Here is a 25,853-nt window from a genome sequence, read left to right as displayed (position 1 = left end):
ATTAATGAAATTAATTAAATATATTATTTTTGTTTTTTGTTTATTTTTATTACTGTATGTAGTTTTTGAAGTTTTAATTTTTACCTTTTTCGGGATTTGTCGCCATTATCTACGGTACAGGAGAGAAAAAATAGAAGACATCAGAAAATGCAAAGGAATACTTTCATGCAATTGTTGCTAACAGCTATGTTTTGTAAAAACAAGTAGTAGTCAAAATAATAGTACACACACGAAAACTGTCATTTATTCACTCTCATGTCACTTCAAACGTGTATGCCTTTGTTCATTAGATGAACAAAAAAAAAGGAGATTTTGAGAAAAGGACTGGCTGTTTCTTCCATCAAGAACCAGATAATGGCTTATTAATATTATTATGACATGATTTTGATCCGTTCTTCACAGAAATATTGCATGACTTGAAAAGATTCGGAAAATAGTGCACACTTATAATGAATATAATGACACTTTATAGTACTTTTGCATTATTTTTGAAGATTAAAAGCTCCAGTTCCCATTTACTGTAACTGTATGGACAAAAAAGTAATCTACATTTTACAAAGTTTTGCCTTTTGTGTTCTACAGAAGTCATACAAGTTTGGAACATCATAAACAATAAATTCGGAGTGAACTATTGCTTTAATGCAATATAATAATGTAAAACATGACTACCATCAGTCTGATGTAAATTTGCATCTCCCGCTTCCATAATCCGCAAGTTCCCAATCTGTTTTCAAACAACAGAATTTAAGTTTAAATACATTTAAATGCAATGCACAGAGACATTATCTAATAATCAACATTCACAAATTAAGCGTATGAGTCAGTAACGTCTTGAAATGATTAAACAAAAGTCGATTATTAAAATTAAGCAGATATGTTTGCTGCTAGTCATACAAGTCACTTAATGGCAAGTATACACACACTCACTAGCTTTCAAACAAAAATTACGCACGTTAAGAGTTTAACGTTATATAGACTAATTTAGATTATGTTAACTTACTTGTTAAAAATTAAACTGTGGCTGCTAGATTTAAAAATATCGTACAGGCCATGTCTCAAAACTTAAATAAAAAGCATTTTGATGGCCAAAACCTTGTTTGCACGTTTCAAACACGCCCGTGACATGCAGAAATGCTGTCTATGTAGGCAGCTCACTAGGATTTGAGACGCAGCCAGCGCCTGACTCACCGTAGCTAGTCCGCTAATCCATTACAACACAATTAAACCGCATTTTCACTCACAGTCTTGGTTGTAGACTCTTGTTCGTCCACAGCTAGAGCCCACGAGTCGGTTGCCATCGCTTCAGTCGAGGATATGTGAACTATTACGCGGTCTTGATAAGTCTTCAGATGGGCTGCACTTCAGTCGACTCAGCTTCGCGAGAACGCGCACACTGACAGCGCGCGCACAGAACGCTGTCCGGCCGGAAGTTAGTGCAGGACACAGTTCCACACTTCTACTGTAATTTACTATTCATTGCAAGCAGTTTAATGTGTAAGTATCTGGGTTTTAGTATAAACCAATTAAATGCTACAGTAAGTTAGTATATTTTTATAACAAGCCATTAGTACGGACAAATATCGACATTTGTCTCTTTTTTTGTTTATATTAACTAAACTTCACTTAAACGTATTTTTATTTTCGTATTTTTTTGAATTTTGTATATTTTTTTGTTTGTATTAACTAAACTTCACTTATATTTATTTTTAATTTTGTTATTTTTAATTAAAATTCCAGTTTCATCATATTTTTATATATGTGACCCTGGGCACTCAAAAACCAACCATAATTTTCATAATCTGGAAGCTGAATAAATAAGCCTTCCATTAATGTATGGTTTATTAGGATTGGACAATATTTGTCTGAGATACAACTGTTTGAAAATCTGGAATGTGAGGGTGAATGTTATTAGCAGTGCATATTACTAGTCAAAAATTAAGTATTGATATATTTACGGAAATAAATTTACAAAATATCTTCATGGAACATGATCTTTACTTATCCTAATGATTTTTAGCATAAAAGATAAATTGAAAATTTGACCCATACGATGTATTGTTAGGTATTGCTACACATATACCAGTGGTTTTGTTTGGGTTATATAAGTTGTATTTTTAAATTGTTTTTACCCCTTCATTTTTTTCACGTTTTGTTGTTGCTGCCTTATGTTAAAGGGATACTCCACCCTAAAATGAAAATTTTGTCATTAATCACTTACCCCCATGTCGTTCCAAACCCGTAAAAGCTCCGTTCGTCTTCAGAACACAATTTAAGATATTTTGGATGAAAACCGGGAGGCCTGTGACTGTCCCATAGACTGCCAAGTAAATAACAGTGTAAAGGTCCATAAATGGTGTGAAAGTCGTCGTCAGAATACTCCATCTGCCATCAGACGTGCAATCTGGGTTATATGAAGTGATGGGAACATTATTTGTAAGTGAAGAAAACTAAAATAACGACTTTATTCAATAATTCCTTTATCAGCGGTCTCCTCTGTGTCTCTCCATATCACCGTATGCTGTGTATGCTCTTCTGTATCATCTGCGTCACAAGGATGCGCTGTTTTCTTTCAAATCAGAGCTAAATACTCGTAGAAACAGTGCATCCTTGTGGCGCGGATGACACAGAAAAGCATACGCAGCATGCAGTGGACCTTGACACTGTTATTTACTTGGCAGTCTATGGGACAGTCACAAACCTCCCAGTTTTCCTCCAAAATATCTTAAATTGTGTTCCGAAGACGAATGGAGCTTTTACAGGTTTGGAACGTTATGGGGAGATACAACTGTTTGAAAATCTGGAATGTGAGAATAAAATAAAGTTCATGAGCTTGAACCCAATCAAATATATCTGGAAAAACCTGAATATGTGCGTATGTCCCCATCCAACCTGACAGAGCTTGCTGAGAGGAGAAGAGGTGAGGAGAAGAATAGCAGATAACTGCCAAATGCTGAAATGCCAATTACTTAAAAATGGTTCTACCCTTATGAAAATTAACCATGGTTTTATTATAGTAAAACTGAAGTAACCATGTTTTTAGGGTGTATTGATTTGGTTGGTTAAACTATGATTAGTCTAGCGAAACCGTGGTTAATTTGTGGTTACCGTGGTTTAACTATAATCATGTTTTTTTTGGTTTTATTTGCAGTAAAACCATGGTTAATTTGTATTGTGACAATTTATCTCATTTAGTGTGACAACATTCCCCATCTGTGTAAACTATATCTTTTCCAAGGGCAATATTGTTGAAAAATTGTTACAGAAATTAATTTTCTAAAATACATCTGATTCTGAGAAATGTTCATTGTAGTAAAAAAAAGTGTTACAACTTGCCCAATCTCCCCTGAATGTAATCACTTTTACTTTAAAAATACACTAAGATAAAAAATAAAATAAAAAAATAAAAATCCTTAACAAACCTGAATAACAAATAATATTTATAAAAATATTAATAATAATTAACACTGTGTAACACATGTAGTAATATGATATTTTGGGTGCAATAGTACATGAATACTCTATAATCTAGGAGAGGGAAGGCATAGTAACGACACAATGTGTTTTGGCTAAACATTTCTTGATAGTTCCCTTTATACTTGAATACCTTCCTTACCTTCATGTAGGAAACCATAGTTGATGTAACCATGGTAATAAAGAGCCATGTTTGTTTTTGCCTGTGGTTACTATGCTCTTGCTAGAAATACCAAAGTTAGATTATGGTTACTGTGTAAGAATAATGATTACAGAATTTTCCATTAAAATATTTTACATCTTTTTCTGATCTAAAAGCCAGTTTACAGATTTTATTGATGCTTTAACCTTATGTTGCACTGTTTAAAAGCCATGCTCTTTTTGTATATTTATTAATTTAGCATTTGCTTTTATCCAAAACGATTGATTAATACAAGAAAGGGATTTATCCTGTTTGGACCATGCTTGTTTTCTTAAAACTAAAAAAATGAATGCTTCAACCTGACACCTCAGTGTTAAGAATGATTTATTAAAATGTGCTCAGGGCCATTTTTCTGTCATGCAATCTTGCATTTGTCTCAAAAGTCATTATGCATTCATTTTTGCCTGCTTTCTCATATAGGAAATTCAGATTTTCATCGTAATTGTGAGTCAAATGTATATGTCCAAAGAATCTTTAGTTAAAAAGATTGTGTAGCTGATATTTTTGATATCCGTTCATAGCTTTTGGAAGTTGGATTTGATATATTTTCATCTTTATTGCAGATGAAATAATCAGCAGCCGCTGCAGCCCTCAGTAAATCCCAGCAGATGAGATAAGAGACATTCACCGAGAGTGAGCGAGCAAGAGAGACAGTAAATATCACATGTTAATTTAATTGAGAAACAGAAGCTGAGGTTTAAGCCAAGGCAGCACATCACTAAACACACATGCACACACACACACACACACTTTCTCCAACCAACCTGTTGTCTTTTTTAAAAGCTCTGGATGCTCCATATTGATTGTCATGGTTACGTCCTCCGCAAAAGGAGATTAATCACATGCACCACAGCCACAACATGCATTCAGAAAAAAATAAATAAAACCGTCAAGAGATAGTGAGCTTAGAAGTCACTGGAGGGAAAAACATGAATGATGGGAAGACAAAAGTGGCGGATAACACGACAGAAAAGGATGTGAGACCAAAATTCTCAATCTGAATCCTTTGCATGATCTATGATCTCTTCCCTCCCCTCGTTTCCCCCATGCATGATGTTGCATTTCAGCCAGTGGCACCCCTGGCTATCAAATAGGATACATGAATGGGCTCTCGTCACTGATTACGAAGAGACAGAGAGGTGGGTGGTACAGATGCTGAGGGGAGAATCGAGCGTTGGCGGGGGGCTGGTGGGGTTCATGTTCATCTGTTGCACAGGACAAGCACTCGTTTCCAGCTCTGAGCTTCATAACCACATGTTGCTGTGCTGATTGACTGCATTAACATTCCTCCAGCTGCTTCTGTATCTGTCCGTCTCTCTCTCTTTCTCTCTCTCTCTACCTCCCTCCCGTCCTCCGTTCTGCTCAGTTGTTGTGTCCATCTCCAAGAGGCAGAGAGCTTTTCGGAGTTGCAGCCTGATGTTATTTTGGACCTCAGCAATTCAGACGTTGAGAGAGAATTGCGAGCGCTGCAGATGTGAGGTAAGAGATTTCTGCTATGAGAAAAGTGTGTGAGGAACTGAAGTCAGAGGACTGAGATGAAGTATTTTGTTTTAGATTCAAGGTGAATTTGGGAAGTGTTCCCAAAGCACTAAAGAGGGATTTCAGTAGCTTGCGGCCGCGTGTGATGCATCTGTAGTTTGCTGGAGATGCGGGATCAACAGGTGCTTGTGTCTGTGCCGTGTCTCCCGCAGTGTGTGTGGTGACAGCCGTGGAGTGCGTGGAGTGGGTGATTTGGCTATTTCTTTGGGAGTGATTCACACTCCGCTGCTCCAGGGAGAGGATGGATGGGAGGCAGGGCTTGATTATTGTCTGTCACTTTGGGTTCTTCTGATTTGGCTCCCCTAGAATAGAACATGGAAGAAAGCTAGAGTTATGTTTTATTTTATGCTGAGGACAAACAAAATCATATGGTTATTAAGAATGAAATTGATTTTGACCTTTACCTGCTCTGCTAGAGTCATTTAAAAAGCTTAATTTATGTGGTTTTAATATTATTGATTACCTGCATGACTTCGGTATCTGTTATAAATGTTTCTTTATCAGCATATTACAAAAATTACATTTTAACATATAGAAAACAGTTATTTAAAATGTATTTTTGATCAAATAAATGCAGCCTTGGTGAGCATAAGAGATGATTATTTTGAGGTTTTAATATCATTGATTACCTGCATGATGTTATAAATGTTTTTTTTAGCAACATATTAGAATGATTTCTGAAGGATCATGTGACAAAAACTGGAATAATGATGCTGAAAATTCAGCTTTGCATGACAAGAATAAATTACATTTTAAAATGTATTACAATAAAAAAAAAACAGTTATTCTAAATTATAATAATATGCCACATGTCCTAGGTGAGCATAATAGACTTTTAAGAAGGTTTTATTCTCATAAGTTACCTGCATGATTTCAGCATCTGTTATATCATGTTTAAAGATGATGTTGACACTTTTGCTTTGTGCAGAAATGTCCGCTCCTCTCGGGACACATGATGGCAGTGTTTGACCTGTTTGCCGTGTGTGACGATGGGGAAATCTATTGCACTCCTCTGTCCACAAGCCCTAATCTATTAGAGAGGGGGTGGTGTTCCTCTGTGTCTGAGAGTTATGACCATGTGGACACCTTGATGAAATTGTCTGTATCTGTTCTGTGATAATGGGGAGCTGTTTAATCTCAAACATTTATGTCCTCTGAGAATAGTTGCTCATAAATCTTGGGCGAGTTGGCTGGGAATCAAGTTAAATTTCCAAAACACTGGCCCACTGTGGAAGTTCAGCAAGGATTAATATCGGCCTTGAGATAAATTATAATGCAGTTTGCTTTTTCTTTTTTTAATATTCTTGGATATTTCTCAGAGGTTGCTCGCTCAGAGTTCAAGAGAATTAATAGAGTTCTCATTATTATTTTTTTCATGATTCTGTTTGATGCTTTATCACAGATGTTTCTCCTGTAATTCATTAGATGAAATAAACAGAGATTTAAATGCTGATATTCAGTAAGACATTAGTAGTGAACTGATATGGGCTTTTAAATGCCTGATGCCATTTCAAGGCTGTGAACTGCTGATATAATGTTGATATATTATAATTAATTAAATGGTATGGCAAATTAATAATAAATATATTCATGTTAAACAATACAATTCACAGTACTTTTTTTTTTTTTTAAGTTTGGGCTCAGTAACATTTTTTTTTTGTTTTTAATTAAATAAATTATTTTTAAACTGATCAAAAGTGAAATTAAAGAAATGTATAAAGTAAAAAATATTTCAAATAAATGTACTTTGAATGTTATATTCTTTAAAAAATCCTGAAAAATGTTTCACAAAAATATCAAGCAGCATGACTGTTTACAACATTGATAATAATAAGAAATGTTATCATCAGTAGCAGAATATATGTTTCTTGGGATACATTTCTGAATGTTTGTGTGATTTTTGAGGCTGGAGTAATGATGCTGAAAATTCAGCTTTGCATCACAGAAATAAATTGCATTTTAAAATATTAAAGTAGAAAACTGTTATTGTAAATGGTAATAATATTTAACTATATTACTACTTTACTTTATTTTTGATTAAATAAATGCAGCCTTACTGAATATAAGAAACTTATTTTAAAACCATTAAAAAAAAGTCTTACCAACCCCATATTTTTGAATGATAGTGTATAATCTCATAATATCATAAAAATATGTTCTACTACTCGGCAGTATACCTCAAGTTATTCATTAAAAGATTTAAGAAAATGTTTGAGCTCATATTAAAATCTCTAATATTTGTAAACCTTAGCACAGTGTGAGGCATTTTTGAGCTCTTTTCCAAATTTCTATTGTGGTTTTCAGACAAATCGGAGAAGCAGATTCAACAAAAGTCTTTGATTGTCATTGTGGTTTAGGAGAAACAATTGCAATATGTATAAATGTCATAATATAAGAGATCTCGTTTGTGACAGTTTCATTGTTTGGAGATTGCTTGTTCTCAGTTTTCAGTTATGATTTATTTGTCAACATCTCAGATATGTCTTCTTATGTTTTAATAGAAATCAAAACAGACACAAAGACAATTGACAATACAGAGTACAGAGTTCTAAAACAAATCTTTTGGTGACAGACTTTGCATTCTGGCAAAACTAAGCGGAGTCTAAGACATTATTCAGAGAGATCACCCCTGAAAGTCTAGACTGAGAGCTTTGGTGTTGAGTGTCTTTTTCTAAGGAGAGAAATCTGTGACGCATTAGCTTTCCATTTCAATTCCATTACTGTCCAAGAGAATCAATTGAAAAGTTAAAGAGAACACATTTGTGCTCTGAAAACTAGTTAATTTGAGTATTACATCATGTTAATCGCTTTTTCTGGAACAATCATTAATGGAACTGTGAGACACAGACGCTGCTCTGGTTTTGTATTCCTGCAGTCTGGAGTTCTGTGTGCTGACCTCAGATAAAAACTGACTCGTCATGGCATCAGCACTGCATCTGTTACATTGCCGTGGCTTGTTTGATGTGCCAGAGGTTTCTGTTCCCTTTGATGGCGCTGAAGCAGACCTGCGGTTTGTGTGCCAGAAATCTAGCCATGGGACGGGGGGTTTGTGTGGGCCTGTCAGAGGTCTTCATTCGGACACCAGAGCGATATGGATAATGCTGTTGTCTTCTCATCTTTATTAATGCGACAGGCATGAGTGATGAGTTATGATAATATGACAATATGAATGACAATATGAATGACTTGATTTTTTTTTTATTCAGAGCACAGATACTGGACACTTAAGCCACATTTAAAATTTGTGAATGTCACTGCATAGATATGAAATATTAAACCAGGTGGCATTTATTTGACAAACAGATTCAAATCAGACAAATTTTTTTTTGTAAACATCCTTAAAATGAGATCAGTTTAGCTTGAGAAACAAAATATCATTAGATACTGCATGTGTCTTGTTTTAAGAGAATATTTTTTGAAAGTTTATTTTTCTCATTGGAGTTTATTTTTTTAACTAACACCACACAATTATGTTAGATTTATGCTTAAAACAAGAAAACCAGTAGAGCGAGAGAGAGAGAGAGAGAACGATAATAATTCAGATCCTTTATGCATTTTTGCTTGTATGGATGTTTAGATATTTTGTCTGGACAGTCATATTTTAGTGTAAATAAATAAATAAATAAATAAGTATTGGCCTCTTTTATTTATTTGCATTCTGTAAGTTATGTATTTTTGTTGATTATAGCAAGAAAAAAAGTAATAATAATTATAATAACAATATTAGGTCATACAAGCAGCTTTTTAAGTAAATTTATCTTGTTTTAAAGTTTAGATGTTTTTTTCTGGACATGTATGTAAGTAAATAAATAAATATATGTTTATTTATTAATGTTTTGTTTTATTGCTTAAAGCGAGAAAATTCAATGCATAATAATTATTAATAATAATAATATTAATAATAATAATGCTTATCTGGACTTTCATACATTGTCCACAAAAATAAACGTGTGTCCAAAATAATTTATGAAATGCATTGGCCCCAAAGAGTTATTTATTTATTAATTGACATTCTGCGAGATATATTGTAAAACGTAGTTTCAATGTTATCTAGGCTTTTTAAGGAAGCATCCCCTCTCACTCCCTTCTCTTCATGTGAGAAGCTGTACTGGACAGAACCACCATCATGCCTGGCCTGATCAACAAGAGCAAATGGAGCGCTGTGCCTCTCAGCGTCTCAGACATCACTTCCTGTGTCAGGGGTTACACCCTGGCAATGACAGCCTCCTTGACCTATGAAAACATAGAAGATCACCCTATCGAGGGTAAGTATGCTGTCTAAAATAGGTGCATTACTTCTTCTGAAGTGATATCCATCATTAGTGACTCTTGCTTGACTATTACACTCAAAAAAAAAACAACAACAACAAAAAATTATATTTGGATTACTAATTTTACCTTAAACTGTTAAACGTGATGCATATTTGTCAGTCATATATACACAATAACCAGATTTATAAATCCAGTTTTTTTCAGTTATTGTTTTCAAAACGAACAGATTTATGCTGATTTGCAATTTTGAAAATAAGATTATATGAAAATGAAACCAAATCAATGCAAATAGTTAATAAACTATGCCAGTGCCGAGATATTGCTTATTTAATTTATAAATGACTGACAAATATGCATTATATTAAGTTTATGAGTTTATATTAAAACTGTGAAATGCAAATGGATGGAAAATTTGTAGTTCAAATAAATAAATCTTAAATTTAGGCCTAAATATTTTTTGCGAGTATAGTATTGATTGAACCTAAACTTTAGCATTAACCCTTGCCACTGTCCCATTGAATCCACCGATTAAATATAATCTCAAAGGATGCTACATCATCAGGCCCAGTAATTATTTATTTTTTGTCCAAAAGCACTTATCCTTTTCAGCCTTTGACAAAAACCACAATTATGATTCTCATCCTCAGAAGAAATCCGAGAAGAAATGCATTAAACTCTTTATAGTCATATTAATACTTTGTCAAAATGCCCTGAAGGAAAGAGAAACACTTGTCTTTCCCTCCCAACCTCATCAGCTATTTGTGTGAAGTCTAGAAATGTTACCGGCAGACTGCTGCTCTGTGGTCTGCAGTGTTGTATTGACTCCAGCAGATTGGATTTTGCATTGATCAATGCTGAAAGTACCAAAACGATTGATTAAATTTCTGACAAATGCAAAATTAGCTTTGTGGGAGGACCTTTTGCTATTAGGTAATAAACAATGTGTTCTCCTGTAATCCTGTGATTTATGCAGGAATCTTTATATACCCTCTGGATGAGTGCAGTGTGGTGGTCGGGTTCGAAGCGATGATTGGCAGCCAGATAATGACCGTGCAGGTCAAAGATAAAATGAAAATCGGTGACTGTTACTTTGATTGTTGCAATGCCAATGGAACCCCGCAGAGCGGAGGTGGTAAGATTGCATGCTCATTTATAATGCTCATCAAAGATCTTACTTAGCTAATCCCTGATTCAGAGCTTAAACGTAAGGCCTGTCACACTGCCTATTGAATCCAGTTAAAGGAATAGTTCACCCAAAAATGAAAATTTGCTGAATATTTACTCAGCCTCATGCAGTGCAAGATGTAGATGAGTGTGTTTCCTCATTAGAACAGATTTGTAGAAATGTATCATTACATCACTTGCTCACCATTGGATCCTCTGCAGTGAATGGGTGCCATCAGAATGAGAGTCCAAACACCTGATAAAAACATCACAATAATCCACAGGATCCAGTCCATGAAGCAAAAAGCAGTGTGTTTGTAAGAAACAAATTCATCAAGACAATTTTAAATAGTTGCTTCTTACTAAAATACCATTCCTCTATTCATAATTTTGGTTTCTCCAGTGAAAAGTCATCTTGTCTTTATCAGGAGAGAAATATGCACAGATCAACCACTGTTTGTTTGACCATTGAAAATGGTCTGAAATGGTTCTAAACAAATATGTTGGTGGATTTTGATGTGAGAGGACAACAGAGGATAGACTTTTTCACCGGAGGAAGTGTTATTACTTATTATGGACTTGTCTTTTTGTCAGAAGTTTAAAGTTTAAAAGCCTTAATTTTGTATTTGTTTCTACAAACACACCATTTTTCGCTTCACCTTATGTTAATTGAGGACTGTGGATTACTTGTGGATTATTGTGAAGTTTTTATCAGCTCTCATTCTGACGGCACCCATTCACTGCAGAGGATCCACAGATGAAGTAAATGTTCCACAAATTTCCATTTTTGGGAGAACTATTCTTTTAACCCATTTTATTAAGCTTTTTCATTGAAGTTGACTGCACATTTCAGAGGCTTTACTGATGAATCATCTTGAATCATCTTGTTGCAGGACATATCGTTTTGGATGAGGATCAGGAGAGGACAGTGCTGGTGGTCAGTCTGGGGGTCATTCCCCCTCTGGAGACCATTAATATACTGGTCAGCACCTCCTCAGAGCTCAGCACACTCCCTAATGGGGGAATTCGGGTGAGCTCACCACCCGTCTGCTCTCCAAGAGTCCAACGTTCTGTCAAAGAGGAGCAGGCATTTTCACCCAGCACTGCTAGGAGGTGTGTGATTCATTAATGTTGTAATATTTGCATTGATACACTGTATTTACTGTATGATCTTCAAAAATTCTGATTTCAGTTCTAAACTCCAAACCCTAGTAAGAGCAATTCATTCAGTCTGAACTTTTTAACATACAGACTCCAATTTAAAGCATGAAATGTATTTTGTAGATAAAATCAGCTTTATCTGTGCTGCCTATTTTGCATTTTGTGTTGCATGTTACACTTTTTAGGACATTTAAGATTAAAGTTTAAAAATCTCCCATTGACCTGCAATGACATGTTAGACATTACACTCACTTTTTAGGACATTTAAGTTTAAAGTTTAAATGTATTGAATTGTTATGCATTGAACTGACATTGATATCTGTGTGATGTTTTTTGATGGTGTTTCTCTTATGAATTGGTTCTTTTTAGTGAATCAAAAACATACTGACTGGTTGTTCATATGATATGCATAAAAATCTTTGATATCCGTGTAAAATTTGCATACTGAAATTAAAATTTGCTGATAATTTTCTCCCCCTAGGCCATCCAAGATGTAGATGGGTTTGTTTGTTCATTGGAACAGAACAGATTTGGAAAAATTTAGCATTACATCACTTGTTCACCAAATTAATTTTAATAATCCACAAGTAATCCAGATGACTCCAGTCCATCAGTTAACGTCTTGCAAAGTGAAAAGCTGCATTTGTAAAAAAACAAAACAAAACAAAAAAACATCCATCCATAAACCATGGACTGCTGTTGTGTGGATTACTTGTGGGTTATTGTGGTGTTTTTATTAGCTGTTTGGACTCTCGTTCTGACGGCACCCATTCACTGCAGAGGATCCATTGGTGAACAAGTGACGTAATTCTAAATTTCTCCAAATCTTTTTAGATGAAGAAACAAACTCATCTACATTCAGGATGGCCCGAGGGTAAGTCAATTTTCAAAAATGTTTCTTCTTATGTTTGAACTATCCCTTTAAATTAGAGCAGTTGCTGACTGGTTGTTCATATGATATGCAAGATTGAAAATCTCTGATATTGCTCTACTATTTGCATACTGAATTGCCACTTGTCTTCCTTCTTGCATTTATTTGCATACAGAATTTTTACTGCCATCTGTTTAACCATCTCTCTAGGTATCGCATTATGTGTTGATTAAGCAAAATGTACAACATGAAAACTGGAAATTAAACAACGTCAGACCCTACTGACTTTCATTGTATGGACAAAAAACATTGAGCAGTTTATCAAAATATCTCCTGCTGATTTGTCTCAGGAAGGATCAGCATCACTGTGCAGTGGGAACCCACGAGCAGACGGCTTCAGGAGTGTGTTTGGCTGCTCTGTTGGAGGAAGAGACCATCAACTCCATTGACTATGAGTTTAATTTCCATCTTGAGATCAGAGGGCCGTATTTACTGGCAGGTCAGTTCCTCCATCCTCATGCATGAGTCTAGAATTAAATACTATTCCCCTGATTTCCAGAGAAATAAATATGAATACATCTAAAATGTAATGCTTTATTTGGATTAAAATGTCTGACAAAATATATCCTGCCAACTTTCAAGCCTAAATGATTGTGATGCATTAATAGTTTGATGTTGACTTTTCATACTGATAACATTATTTGATACCGGTTGTTGTGCAGTATGCGTCTTCCTGCTGGAGTTGCAGAACGGTTTGTTGCTCCTGCTTATTTTAGATGCTTTAGAAGTTTCTCTGTGCAGGTGTGGAAAGCCCCTCACACGCCATCCGGGCAGATGCTGACCCCTCGGCTCGCTCGGCCACCAGCATTGTGATCACTCTGGCAGACAAGTACACCTACGACTGCCCTGTGGAGATACTGATCTACCCCAGTGGTGTGTAGCACACATAATTACAATAATTATTATACTGTATATCAGGATCTGAATATGGAGCACTTTTTAGTGACTCAGAAACATAAGAAGCATGACCAGTGTAGTCCGATTCCTGAACAAATGGCTCTGTGTTGGTTCTTTTTAAGTGAATCAAAAACATACAACGTGACCTGTGTAGTCCGACTCTTGAACAAATGATTCTTGTAAACTGTTTTTTTTTTTTTGTCAATCAAAAATGTACAGCACATCCAATGTTGTTCGACTTCCAAATGAATGACTCTTATAAACCGGTTTAGTGAATCGGACATTTTCAGTTGCAGCCAGTGTTGTCAGATTCCTGAATGAATGTTTTTTTATAAACCTTTTTAAGTGAATCACAAACATACATCGTAACTAGTGTATTCTGATTCTTGAGCGAATGACTCCAAGTCGGTTCTTTTTAGTGAATCAAAACATGCTGCGTAACCAGTGTAGTCCGATTCCTGATCAAATGACTCTTATGACCATGTTCTTTTTTAGTGAATCAAAAACATCCAGCACATCCAGTGTAGTCCGACTCCCAAATGAATAATTCTCATCAGCTGATTCTTTTACTGAATCAGAAACCAGTATAGTCCAGTTCCCAAACAAATGACTCTTATAAACCATTTATTTGTAGTGAATCAAAATTTTCAAAGCAACCAGTGTGAAAGATAAGCCATTTTTTAGTGAATCAAAAACATACAGCACAACCAGTGTTGTCTGGTTTCTGAACAAATGACTTTTATGATCCAGATCTTTCAGTGAATCATAGTGCGCATACAGTACAGCGCAACTACTGCAGTCTAATTCATAAACAATAGAATCTGAGTTGGTTGTTTTTAGTGATTCAGAAACAGACAGCGCAACCAGTTATAGTGTGATTCCTGAAAGAATGACTCTTATGAGCCGGTTCTTTTAGTGAATCAAAAGTTTAAGTGAAACAAAACGTTTACAGTTAACTTCAAGTTACTGACCGGTTGTTTATATGACATGCAATAAATATGCAATAATAAATAAATATCATTAAATATGGATGTTTAATTTGTTTAGTATAATGTTGCTGAAAATATAGCGAACACCAATTATTGGGTTGCATTTATGCCACCTCTAAAAAGATTGTGAAAAGTCGTTAAAAAATATAACACACCTTTTTTCAAGAATTGTTTTAAATGTGTTTTTTTAATTACTGAAAGGATATCATCATTTGGCAATGCAATTATATTTCTTATTATTAAATATTTATTCCTTACAAGTATTAAAAGAATCATTAAGGAATCATAATTGTTCAAAGGAATCTGAATTAAATTCTTATGATTACCATCCTTAGAAAACTTGGCAACAGTAATGCTAAAAACCACTCAGGGCAGCAACTAGCATCCTAGCAACCACTTCTTATGGCAATAAGCAAACATTTTAGTCCCTTTATGAATCTGTTTTCCTTGTGGACCATCACAGCAATGTTGTTTTTTGTCAGGCCATTTGATCCCCACATGGACAGACAAACAAGATCACAGCCACTCTGACCTGTGCTAACTGGACAATAGAGTCAGCCTTTCAAAGCAAGCCAGTGCTAATCTCTCCATGTGCCTGAAAGCTTGTCCAAACAAGAGGCGCTTTATTAAATCATAGGCTATTGAAACATCATTCCCAGGTCCACAGCCATATAACATCATTTCTCACTCTATAGGCACTGTTTAGTTGAGCTCTATATTTCTTCAGCCACCCCATTATGCATCTCGACCTTCGTCGGCGTCTGGGAGGCATAAATGAATCCCTCGATGCCTCATAAGCTGCGGCGTAAGATTGCCTCACTCCACAGGTGACCCGAGGCCAGTATTGTGCAATTGAACTGATAAGGCAGCCGAGTCAAAGGGGCAAACGTTCAGGCGTATTAATGGTGCCAACGCACTCTGTGTCTAATACAGCTGCTGTTTTGAAGAAATACCGCCACCGTGGGAGTCCTTCATGTCTGGCAGTAATGCATCTCATCGTCTGCTGTCATAATTCACTGTTGTGTCTCCACACGGAGAGGTTTTAATGCTGTCCAAAGATAGTAATTCTTCCTTTCTTCACGTAGAGCCCCATCTGCCACACGTTCTCATCGAAGACGGAGACATGACGCCGGAGGAATACGATGAGCATCTGAAAGGACGGAGCGACTACATAAAGGCCACCAAGAAGGACTGCAGTAATGAAAAGACCGTGAGTGAGACGGTGAAAGAGGGAATACAGAAAACAGACATAAAAACAGATATTAACATAAAAAATTTCAAAACAAGTAGTACAACACTAGGATGCTTTTGTGGTGCTTTTTCAATATAATTGGTATTTTGTGGTGATTTTTAAATATAGTTGTTAACATAAAAAATTTGCACAGGAAGCGGTGATTGTTTGAAATAATGTTCTCTAGATGTGTGTTTTTGTGACTGAGACGTTCATAAATAAACCAGCATGTAATATATCAGATTAAGATTTTTTCATGGAATGATTTTGTTCACTGACAAAAGTACCAAAAACTATAGTTTTTGAACAAGAAATTTCAATATAATTGGTACTACAGTACTCATTTTTGATATATAAACCTAAAGGAAAAAATAAATAAATACATGAATAAATTAATAATACATTTGTTAATAAGTAAATAAATAAAACTGATGGTAATAGGTGTTAATAGAATAAATTAATTGTGATTTAATTATTTCCAACCAGTCAAATTCAGTAAATTGTAACTTATTTTAATAATATTAATATTGACAAATGTAATTATTAATCAAATAGTATTTAATGAATATATTCAGTCACTTTTAATCTATTTATTTTTTATATTTTTGCACCATTCAAAAGTTCGGGGTTGGCAAGAAGTCTTTTTATGCTCATTTGTTTGATTATAAATACAGTAAAGAAAAAAACAGCAACAATATTGTCAAATATTATTGCAATTTAAAATAACAATTTTATATTTTAATACATTTAAAAATTTAATTTGTTCCTGTGATGCAAAGCCAGAGTTTCAGTAGTAATTTATTTTTATTTTTTTATAGAAAGTTCAAAAGAACAGTGTTTACTTAAAATAGGAATCTTTTGTAATATTATAAATGTCTTTACTGTAACTTTTGATCAATTTAATGCATCCTTAATGCAAGTATTTATTTCTGTTTTTTAAATAAATTTTACTAACCCCAAAGTTTTCTAAAATATTCAGGGTTTTTAATTCCAAGCCTAATGACACTCATACTGAAAATCAAGTGTGAAATCAAATTTAGTTAGGTAATCTATTTAATTCTTGCTAATCGTCACTTCAGGAAGTAGTTACATTAAGTGGGAATGTCAGCGCAGATCTATGTTTCTCAGCTGTGCAAAGCTTCAATTGCATCCTTAAGTGAGTGCTGTTCCTCAACAGGAGGGAGAGAACATTCAGCCCTAAAATCATCAGCAATGAATAGACGTTTCTATGGAAACCGTCAAAGGTCTTCAGTCCATAGTGTTTCTACCTACCGTGTAGCGAAATAAGGGTTAACTTCACCTCCTTCGGGATGTGTGCTCCTGTAATAAAATCTTTAGAGCACGAGAGGGGAATCCGTGAACCATAAACGATTTTCTAAATTATGATCTTGGCTCATAGTTTCACATGCTTATGAGTGTCTGGCTCTATCAATCATTTGCTGACGTGAGCTGAATGACACTGAATAAAAGAAATGAAAATGATCATTTATTCACCCACGTTATTCTAAACTCGTATGGCTTTCTTTCTCCTGTTGAACACAAAAGGAGAAATTCTGATGAATGTTTTAGTCATTTTTATTTCATTCAATAATCAAGTAACTGATAGTATGTGAATCTGAATTTGGAAAATAATATTACAATAATGATATTTGTGCTCAGTTTTGTTTGAGACATTTAAGAGAAGAAACGTATGTATATAGAAGAAAGCTATTTCCTACAAAAGTAAATTTAGAAAGCGAGTCATGGAAACAGCAGATTTCTGAGAAGTAATTTAATGTACAAAGGACTAACTAATTGAGACGTGATGTAAAGTGGTTGAAAAACATGGCTAATTTGAAATACTTTCTTTAGAGCAGTTCACAGTAGGCTAATTGGCATCCTTCAGAAGGATTCGAATACTTCCACTGAAAGTTCACATTTAACCACCTTACAATGAACAGTTTGCATACTCAACCTCCAGGTTATTATACCCACATTCTTTGTGAGGGTTTTTTCCTTTCCTTTTGCCCCTTTTCTTTCTTTTTTCTTTCTGGGTCATATTTCAATAAAAATCTAAATTATAATTTTTGTTCATTTAATTGATGGCATTGATTTATACAATATTAATATTTTGTGTGCATCTATCTATCTATCTATCTATCTATCTATCTATCTATCTATCTATCTATCTATCTATCTATCTATCTATCTATCTATCTATCTATCTATCTATCTATCTATCTATCTATCTACCTATCTATCTATCTATCTATCTATCTATCTATCTATCTATGTACACTTACATTTACATTTAATTATTTAGCAGACGCTTTTATCCAAAGCGACTTACAAATGAGAACAATATAAGCAGTCAGATCATACAAGTGCCATGACAAGTTTCAGTTAGTCAGCACAGAACCCGTAGCTACAGTATGTTTTTTCTTCAATAATAGAATAGAATAGAATAGAATAGAATAGAAAAGAAAGAAAAGAAAAGGTAAGTGCTAGTATTAGTTGGTCAAGTGCTGGTGAAAAATATGTGTCTTTAGATGTTTTTTGAAGATGAGTAAAGACTCAGCTGTTCGAATTGAGATCGGGAGGTCATTCCACCAGCTGGGGAGCAGTCCAGGAAAAGGTCTGTGAGAGTGATTTTGAACCTCTTTAGGATGGCACCACAAGGCGCCGTTCACTTGCAGAACGCAAGCTTCTGGAGGGCACATAAGTTTGAACTAGTGAGTTTAGGTATATGGGTGCTGCGCCAGTGGTCATCTTGTAGGCAATCATCAATACCTTGAATTTGATGCGAGCGGCTACTGGTAGCCAGTGTAACCTGATGAGGAGAGGAGTAACGTGAGCTTTTTTTGGCTCATTGAAGACAACTCTCACTGCTGCATTCTGGATTCTGTCTGTCTGTCTGTCTGTCTGTGTGTCTCTCTGTCTGTGTGTGTCTCTCTGTGTGTGTGTGTGTGTGTGTGTGTGTGTCTCTGTCTGTGTCTGTGTGTGTGTGTGTGTCTGTCTGTGTGTGTCTGTGTATCTATATATCTATCTATCTCGTCCTTCCTCTGTCTGTCTGTCTGTCTGTCTGTCTGTCTGTCTGTCTGTCTATCAATATACGCATACATACATACATTACATACAGTCATTTTTGGATACTATACAGTATATAAAGCATAGAATACAAACACACACAAACATATAAACACATAAACTAAATTAAATACTATACATATAGTATTTGTTTTGCATATTGTATCTATATACACACAAAATATTTTATTGCGTGTGTATAAATATAATTTTGCCTAAGCCTATTGTGACATTTTTATGAGAATTAAGCATATTTTCCCATCAAATCTCCATCATATGTATTGAGTGTTTTACTATATAGTATACTTTTATAAAAAGTTATGATATATTTCAATTCTAAAAGTTAGTGTATTTGCTATACTAGCTTTAATTTGTGTTGATTTAAAGAAAAAAAATTGATCAAATATGCCTAATTGCTTGAGTACCTATAGAGTAGTATTGCATCCTTCATATCTACGCCCAACTCGTCTTTTGAGACTTTGGTCATGTTTTGCAGGAGAATCCAACTCTTTAGCAGTGTAAGTAAGTCAGAATGCATGAAATAGCATTAGACATCCCCTTTAATGTTCCTAAAAATGGGCTTTATTGTCTATATGAAAAAGTGTAAATTCTTATTTTTTTTTTTTTTTTTTTTTTTTTCATTTTGTTGTTAATGTGGCATGTTTTTATGAGATTCACCAGCTTTCCCATTATAGCCTTGGGTAATGGCTGTTTCACTGGCTGATGTGTGGTGTGTAGGTGGACATCATTCGGAAGAGACTCCATAAAGACATCCTCCACAACCCCGTGGTCATGCTGAACTTCTGCCCAGACCTCCGTTCGATGACCTCTGACCTGCGGAGCATTCAGGGGGAATTCATCTTCCTCATTGACCGCAGTGGAAGCATGAGTGGTGTCAACATCAGTCGAGTTAAGGTAATGCTTGTGCTTCTGTGTTAAACTAACTCTGGCCCTCACTCCCAATGCTTATTAACTTTTGATGACATCCTAATTTATTCAGCAGTTTAAAACCCCTAAAATGCGTCAGTCGTGTTAATAACCATTAATGGAAACAAGTTTTTACATACACACGGCAGTGCTTATTTAATGGAGAGACAGTTCGCCCACCTGTGTTCAACAGTATAAATCTGATTGGACAGCTTTATGGGAGTTGGAGAGCACAGATATTATCAGTCCTTCAAGGAGTAATTCACTAAAGAATTTGCTGAAAATGTACTCACCCTCGGGCCATCCAAGATGTAGATGAGTTTGTTTCTTTATCTAAATATATCTGGATGAATTTAGCATTACATCACTTGCTCACCACTGGATCCTCTGTAGTTAATGGGTGCCGTCAGAGTCCAAACAGCAGATAAAAACATCACAAAAATCCACACCACTCAAGTCCATCAATTAACATCTTGTAAAGTGAAAAGCTGCATGTTTGTAAGAAACAAACCCTTGATGTTTTTTATCAGCTTTTGAACTCTCATTCTGATGGCACCCATTCACTGCAGTTACTCATTAGCAAGTAGGGCTGCATATATTTAATATTCAAAGTATTTACATTCTGATTTAGCTGGAGATCTTAAAATGAGAAACATTCAGTAATTTTAAGCAAACCTTTTTTTTTTTTTAAATGATAAATTCAGAAACTTTCTTGTAAGGAAGACCTGCAAAACTCAAACCAAAATGGAGATGTCACTGTTTTAAACTTCTCTGTCTAGCAAAAAGCTGTTAGAGAAACGAGAATCAGTGTGAGTATGTTTTATTGAATAGGTTGAGAATTTCAATAATTTGTTTGTATTATCATTCTAAAATGTTCAATTAAGTATACAGCTTTTATATGGTATCTAAATGTAAATTTGAACAAGTATAATTCAGAATTGTGTTCATTTAGTGAAAAGTTTAAGAAACACTGAATTTTAACCTTTGCTATTTGAATCTAAGTTTTTTTTAGAATAAACACTGTACATATACTACCAGTCAAAAGTCTTAGGTTAATTAAAAAAATTTTAAGAAGAAATTAACAATTTTTTTTACAGAAAGTATGCATTAAATTGATCAAAAGTGACAGTAAAGATATTTATAATGTTAGAAAAGATGCCTATTTCAAATAAATGTTGTTCTTTTGAACATTATTATTTTCATCACAGAATATAACAAATAAAACAATGTATCAGTTTTCTACAAAAAATATTAAGCAGCACAACTGTTTTCAACACTGATGATAAAAAATGTACCTTAAGCAGCAAATCAGCATATTAGAATAATTTCTGAAGGATCATGTGACACTGGAGACTGGAGTAATGATGCTGAAATTTCAGATTTGCATCACAGAAATAAATTAATAATAATAAAAAAAAATTCAAATAGAAAACATTAATTTAAACCCCTTAACTGTCACTCACATTTTTGAACATAGACGTGAAATTGCACGATCCAAACTTAAATTTTTATAATTCATGAATGAAAACATTTTGTAACATGGTTTTGATGTACCATTTTCATGGTAATGCAATGTCTGATTTTAAAATGATTTTCAAAGGATGAATTTTGAGATTTTAAGTTTTCAAATGATATATAATTTCTGCTGATTTCTAAAGTGTGATGGAGAAAAAGGCAATGAAGAAGACATTTTTGAGGTGCACTCTTGTCATAAATTAATCTATTACTTTTCCTACATAATTTTTAACAAAAAAACGGTGGTAAAATATAAATTTAGGAGTTTTAGACCTTTCCAACGATATATAGTTTGTCATGATTAGATTAGGATTTAATTGTAATATAGTGCAGTAAACTTAGGCGTCCCACCGAGGGGATGGATGACAATTAATTTTTTCACAATATTACAATTTTTACTTTATTTTTGCAGCCTTGGTGAGCATAAGAGACTTAGGTATTATGTGACACTGAAGACTGGAGTAATGATGCTGAAATTTCAGATTTGCATCACAGAAATAAATTAATTTTAAAAAAATATATTCAAATAGAAAACAGTCATTTAAACCCCTTAACTGTCACTCACAATTTTGAACATCTCATAAGAGATTTAGGTAACTTACTTAGAGTACATAGTTATTTTTTGTTTTAATAGTTTTTGCTACATTACTTCACTGAACATTATGTGGCTCTGTAGTTCTGAATCAAATCAGAGCTTTTGAGTAGCCTGTTGAAGGGGTTTTGTAATGAAATAACCAGCTTGTTGCACTGAATAGCTCAAGCAGCTACGATAATTGAACTTGGTAAGTCTGCGTGCTGAGACTGGATATTTCCTGCGCTGTGAATGTGTGAATGAGCGTCTGTGCGCGTGTCCCCTGTTGACGGGGCTCTGCAGCGTGACGCACGAGCCAGCGATGACTCACTGCCGTTTTGATTGAGGATCTTCCCCTTCTGACCACAGACACCAACTGCTCTAAAGTAAAGGCTCAGGTCACTCTAGCGGTAATATCCTTCCCTGAATATCCTTGACCCTCAAGAAGACTTGTTCCGTGCTGAAATGTCATATATCCAGCGTGATCTCTCCTGGGCTGGAGGAGGACAACAATAGATGCATCTAATAACACTGAAAGGAATCGTTCACCCAGACATTAACATTTTACTTACCCTCATGTGACTTTTTTTCTTCCGTGTAACACAAAATAAAAATTTGAAGAATTTTGCTGGTCATTTCTGCTATGTATTTATCTAAAAATGAAAATTTGCTTAAAATGTATTTAACCTCAGGCCATCCAGGATGTAAATGAGTTTGTTTCTTCATCAGAACAGATTTGGAGAAGACTAGCATCACCTGCTCGCCAGTGGATCCTCTGCAGTGAATGGGTGCCGTCAGAATGAGAGTCAAAACAACTGATTAAAACATCACAATAATCCACAAGCAATCAATATGACTCCAGTCCATCACTTGTGAAGGGAATACTGTTTGTAAACAAAACAAAAAAAAACTTTAAACTGTTGCCTCTGGCCAAAATATGTGTCCATAATCCATAATAAATACATTTTAAGCCAATTTTTATTTTTGCGGGAACTATTCCTTTAAATCATTATTTAGTGAGTTGACCGATTTCATAAACTTATTCATTGCCAATATTAGACTCAAAAGACATTTAAACTCTCATGAAAACATTTTCAGTAAATAATTTCTCACACAAAGCTATTGTATGATTCCAAAACATTTACAATATTATACTTTATGCATCTTTTGAGACTTTTTGAAGCTTGAAAGCCACTATTTTTTCAACCGCATTAAAATAAATCAATGCAATTTCCAAGGTCATTTTTGGTAAGAACTAAGTATCATTTCTCTCTGTGTGTCAAGTTCTTTTTGAATTTGTGAAGAAGTTTTTGCCGAAGGTAGACTTGTTTTTATTATTAGAACAAAACTGGTGATTAGTTTTTTTTAATTAATTCAAAATGTCAACAGACCCTATCATTGTAAAAACTGTGAAAATGCTAGAACTCTTCTTTTATAATCTCATTCATATTTACAAATTTAATTATAAACTCATGCTAATTACTCGCCGCTGTACCTGCCGTCAGTCTGTTGAGAAGCAGCATGATAAATTATTTCTCTATTTAGATGAGACAATATGGATGTCTGACAGGTATAATTGTGGTGTTCAGTGAGCGATGCTACACAGTTGCCTAATGGCTTTAGGTCTGCTTACAAAGATGGTTGGTTCAATCCAAGCAAGAGTGACACAGCTGGAATGCCACTGGCAATCGACCACCAGTCTAAACATTTGGGGAAACAGGTCGCCCTCAGTGTCTATAATAGTTACAGCACTTAACCCTGTAATTAGAGTCGCTTTACAGAAGCAATGGCAAATGACTATAATCTCTGTTAATGCAAGTAGGTTATTAAATCACTATGAGCAAGTCAAATGCAATGAAAGATGTAAACTCAGTGTGAATTATATTTAAGAACCTATATTAAAAAAAAAACCTATAAACACACAAGTACATTACAAATTGCTTATAAAATATTATTATACAACAAATGTTGTAATATATCAAAATAAAAACAATATTATTAAAAAAATAAAAATAAATGAATTATATTTAAAATATATTTTTATAAAATTAGATATAACATTTTTTTAAATATATAATAATTATTATGAGTTGTTACTGGTTCTCAGCAATGCCGAAGAACCTTTTTTATCTGCTAAATATTTTTGTGGAGTAATGTGGAGTAACGAGTAATGCAAAATACAACTGTATTTAAATGTGTGTGTGTGTAATACATATAGTTGAAATAATAATGAGTAATGCAGAATCATTCATGTTGACCTCTTCCTCTTGTCTGCATTCACAGGACGCAATGGTTGTGATTCTGAAAAGTCTTTTCCCAGCATGCCTATTCAACATAGTGGGCTTCGGATCCAAGTTCAAAACGCTGTTTGCCACCAGTCAGAGCTACGATGAGGTTAGTCACCCGCAGGGACCCGCACTCACTGACCTCATTAGATCAGCAGTTACTGTCCAGAGGATCAATGCTTGTGTTTTTCTGCCGGGATCCAGTGGAAAATGTCTGGGTATGATGAATGTCTGGTAGAGTTTCATACTGATTTTATCATTTATATAAACACTGCTTAGTCAGTGCACTGCAAAAAAAATAAATAAATAAAAAGTTCTTTCTCAGTATTTTTATTATTTTCCAGCACAAATATCTAAATTTATTTAATGTATTAAGTCTTGTTTTCTGAAAAATGTAGCAAAGTTAAGTGACTTCATTCTTAAAACAAGAAAAAAATCTGCCAGTGGGATTAGAAAAATAAACTCAAATAACATGTCTATTTTTCTTAGTCTATTGGCAGATGTTTTTTTTTTTTTATTTAAACATAAAGTGACTTAATAGTGTTCTTTTGCTTTTGAAGTGAATTTATGATATAAATTGTTTTATATTTTTGCACTAAAAGAGAAAAATATTGAGGAAGAACTATTTCGCAGTGTAGGTTTTTTTCTTTATCTCTGTGGCAAACAGTTTTTTTTCATTTTAGCATAAATGTAATGAAATTTAATGAGGTTTCTAAAAATGTTTGACAGTGGACTATAAAATTTTTTTTTTTTTTTTTTTGTTTTTTTTTTTTTGTGTGTGTTTTTTTTTTATTTATATTGTGTATGTATATTTTATGAAAATATTTTGTTTTATTTTTTTATATTTAATTTTTTCTTTTTTTAATTAAATTTTTTATATATTATATCAATTTATTGTGTGTTAATAATATAGATTAACTGAATTTTTTTTTATTAGATCAGTCTGCTGCAATTATAGTTTAGTTTTTTATAGTTTGTTACCTCATGTATTTCACAGGAGAGCTTGGCGTTGGCTTGTGAGCATGTGAAGAAGATCCGGGCTGACATGGGTGGCACAAACATACTGGCTCCTCTCAACTGGATCCTACGGCAGCCCATGCAGAGAGGTCATCCTCGCCTGCTCTTCCTCCTGACCGACGGCGCCGTCAGTAACACGGGGAAGGTTATTGAGTTGCTCCGCAGCCACGCCAGGTTCAACAGGTCAGAGTTTGCACATTCCCACTCGTGCATTTGCCAGATGCTTTTTTCCAAAGCAAGTTACATTGCATTTAAGGTGTATATTTTATCAGTTTATGCATTCCCTGGGAATCGAACCATGACCTTTGCATTGCTAGTGCCATGCTCTGCTGTATAATGTGCTGTTGCATTGTAATCTCAGATAATTGTTAGCGTCCATCAAATACGATTGTACTGTGTAATTAAAAAGTTGTGCTAATGTATTAATCTGAACATTTGGTGGATTTTTAGGACGTTGATCTTGTTCATTTTATTTTTTAATTGACTTAATAAATTGGGTTGTGAATCATACACTATTGTTTTTGGGAGATCTCTGAGTCTGGCAGAATGTCTATTAAAAAGTAATAATAAAAATATAGAAAACCTTTTTGCATTTAAGGAAACAGTTCAACCAAA

The 25,853-nt window shown here is 34.4% G+C and overlaps 1 protein-coding gene and 1 long non-coding RNA gene across 2 annotated transcripts in view; one reads left to right on the top strand and one right to left on the bottom strand.

The window, feature by feature from the left end:
* Nucleotides 1-78: 78 nt before the first annotated feature.
* LOC122141934 lies at nucleotides 79-1,474 on the bottom strand. Its single transcript, XR_006158217.1, has 3 exons — nucleotides 1,242-1,474; nucleotides 670-724; nucleotides 79-109 (listed from the first exon to the last, which is right to left on the bottom strand). It is a non-coding gene; the product is annotated as an uncharacterized LOC122141934 (long non-coding RNA).
* Nucleotides 1,475-4,365: 2,891 nt separating this feature from the next.
* vwa5b1 (von Willebrand factor A domain containing 5B1) overlaps nucleotides 4,366-25,853 on the top strand; it is a 44,019-nt gene continuing 22,531 nt past the window's right edge. Inside the window, exons 1-10 of the mRNA XM_019070625.2 lie at nucleotides 4,366-5,152; nucleotides 9,267-9,477; nucleotides 10,458-10,616; nucleotides 11,542-11,761; nucleotides 13,031-13,179; nucleotides 13,482-13,613; nucleotides 15,712-15,836; nucleotides 19,662-19,838; nucleotides 24,220-24,330; nucleotides 25,219-25,421. Of these exons, the coding sequence (XP_018926170.2) occupies nucleotides 9,339-9,477; nucleotides 10,458-10,616; nucleotides 11,542-11,761; nucleotides 13,031-13,179; nucleotides 13,482-13,613; nucleotides 15,712-15,836; nucleotides 19,662-19,838; nucleotides 24,220-24,330; nucleotides 25,219-25,421 (1,415 nt within the window). The 5' untranslated portion in view covers nucleotides 4,366-5,152; nucleotides 9,267-9,338. The remainder of the gene's footprint in view (nucleotides 5,153-9,266; nucleotides 9,478-10,457; nucleotides 10,617-11,541; nucleotides 11,762-13,030; nucleotides 13,180-13,481; nucleotides 13,614-15,711; nucleotides 15,837-19,661; nucleotides 19,839-24,219; nucleotides 24,331-25,218; nucleotides 25,422-25,853) is intronic.

The sequence above is a fragment of the Cyprinus carpio genome, chromosome B23 (genome assembly GCF_018340385.1).
Source record: "Cyprinus carpio isolate SPL01 chromosome B23, ASM1834038v1, whole genome shotgun sequence".
Classification (NCBI taxonomy): Eukaryota; Metazoa; Chordata; class Actinopteri; order Cypriniformes; family Cyprinidae; genus Cyprinus; species Cyprinus carpio.
The sequence above is the reverse complement of the archived record's forward strand: the minus strand, read 5'-3'. Positions and strand labels throughout refer to the sequence as shown.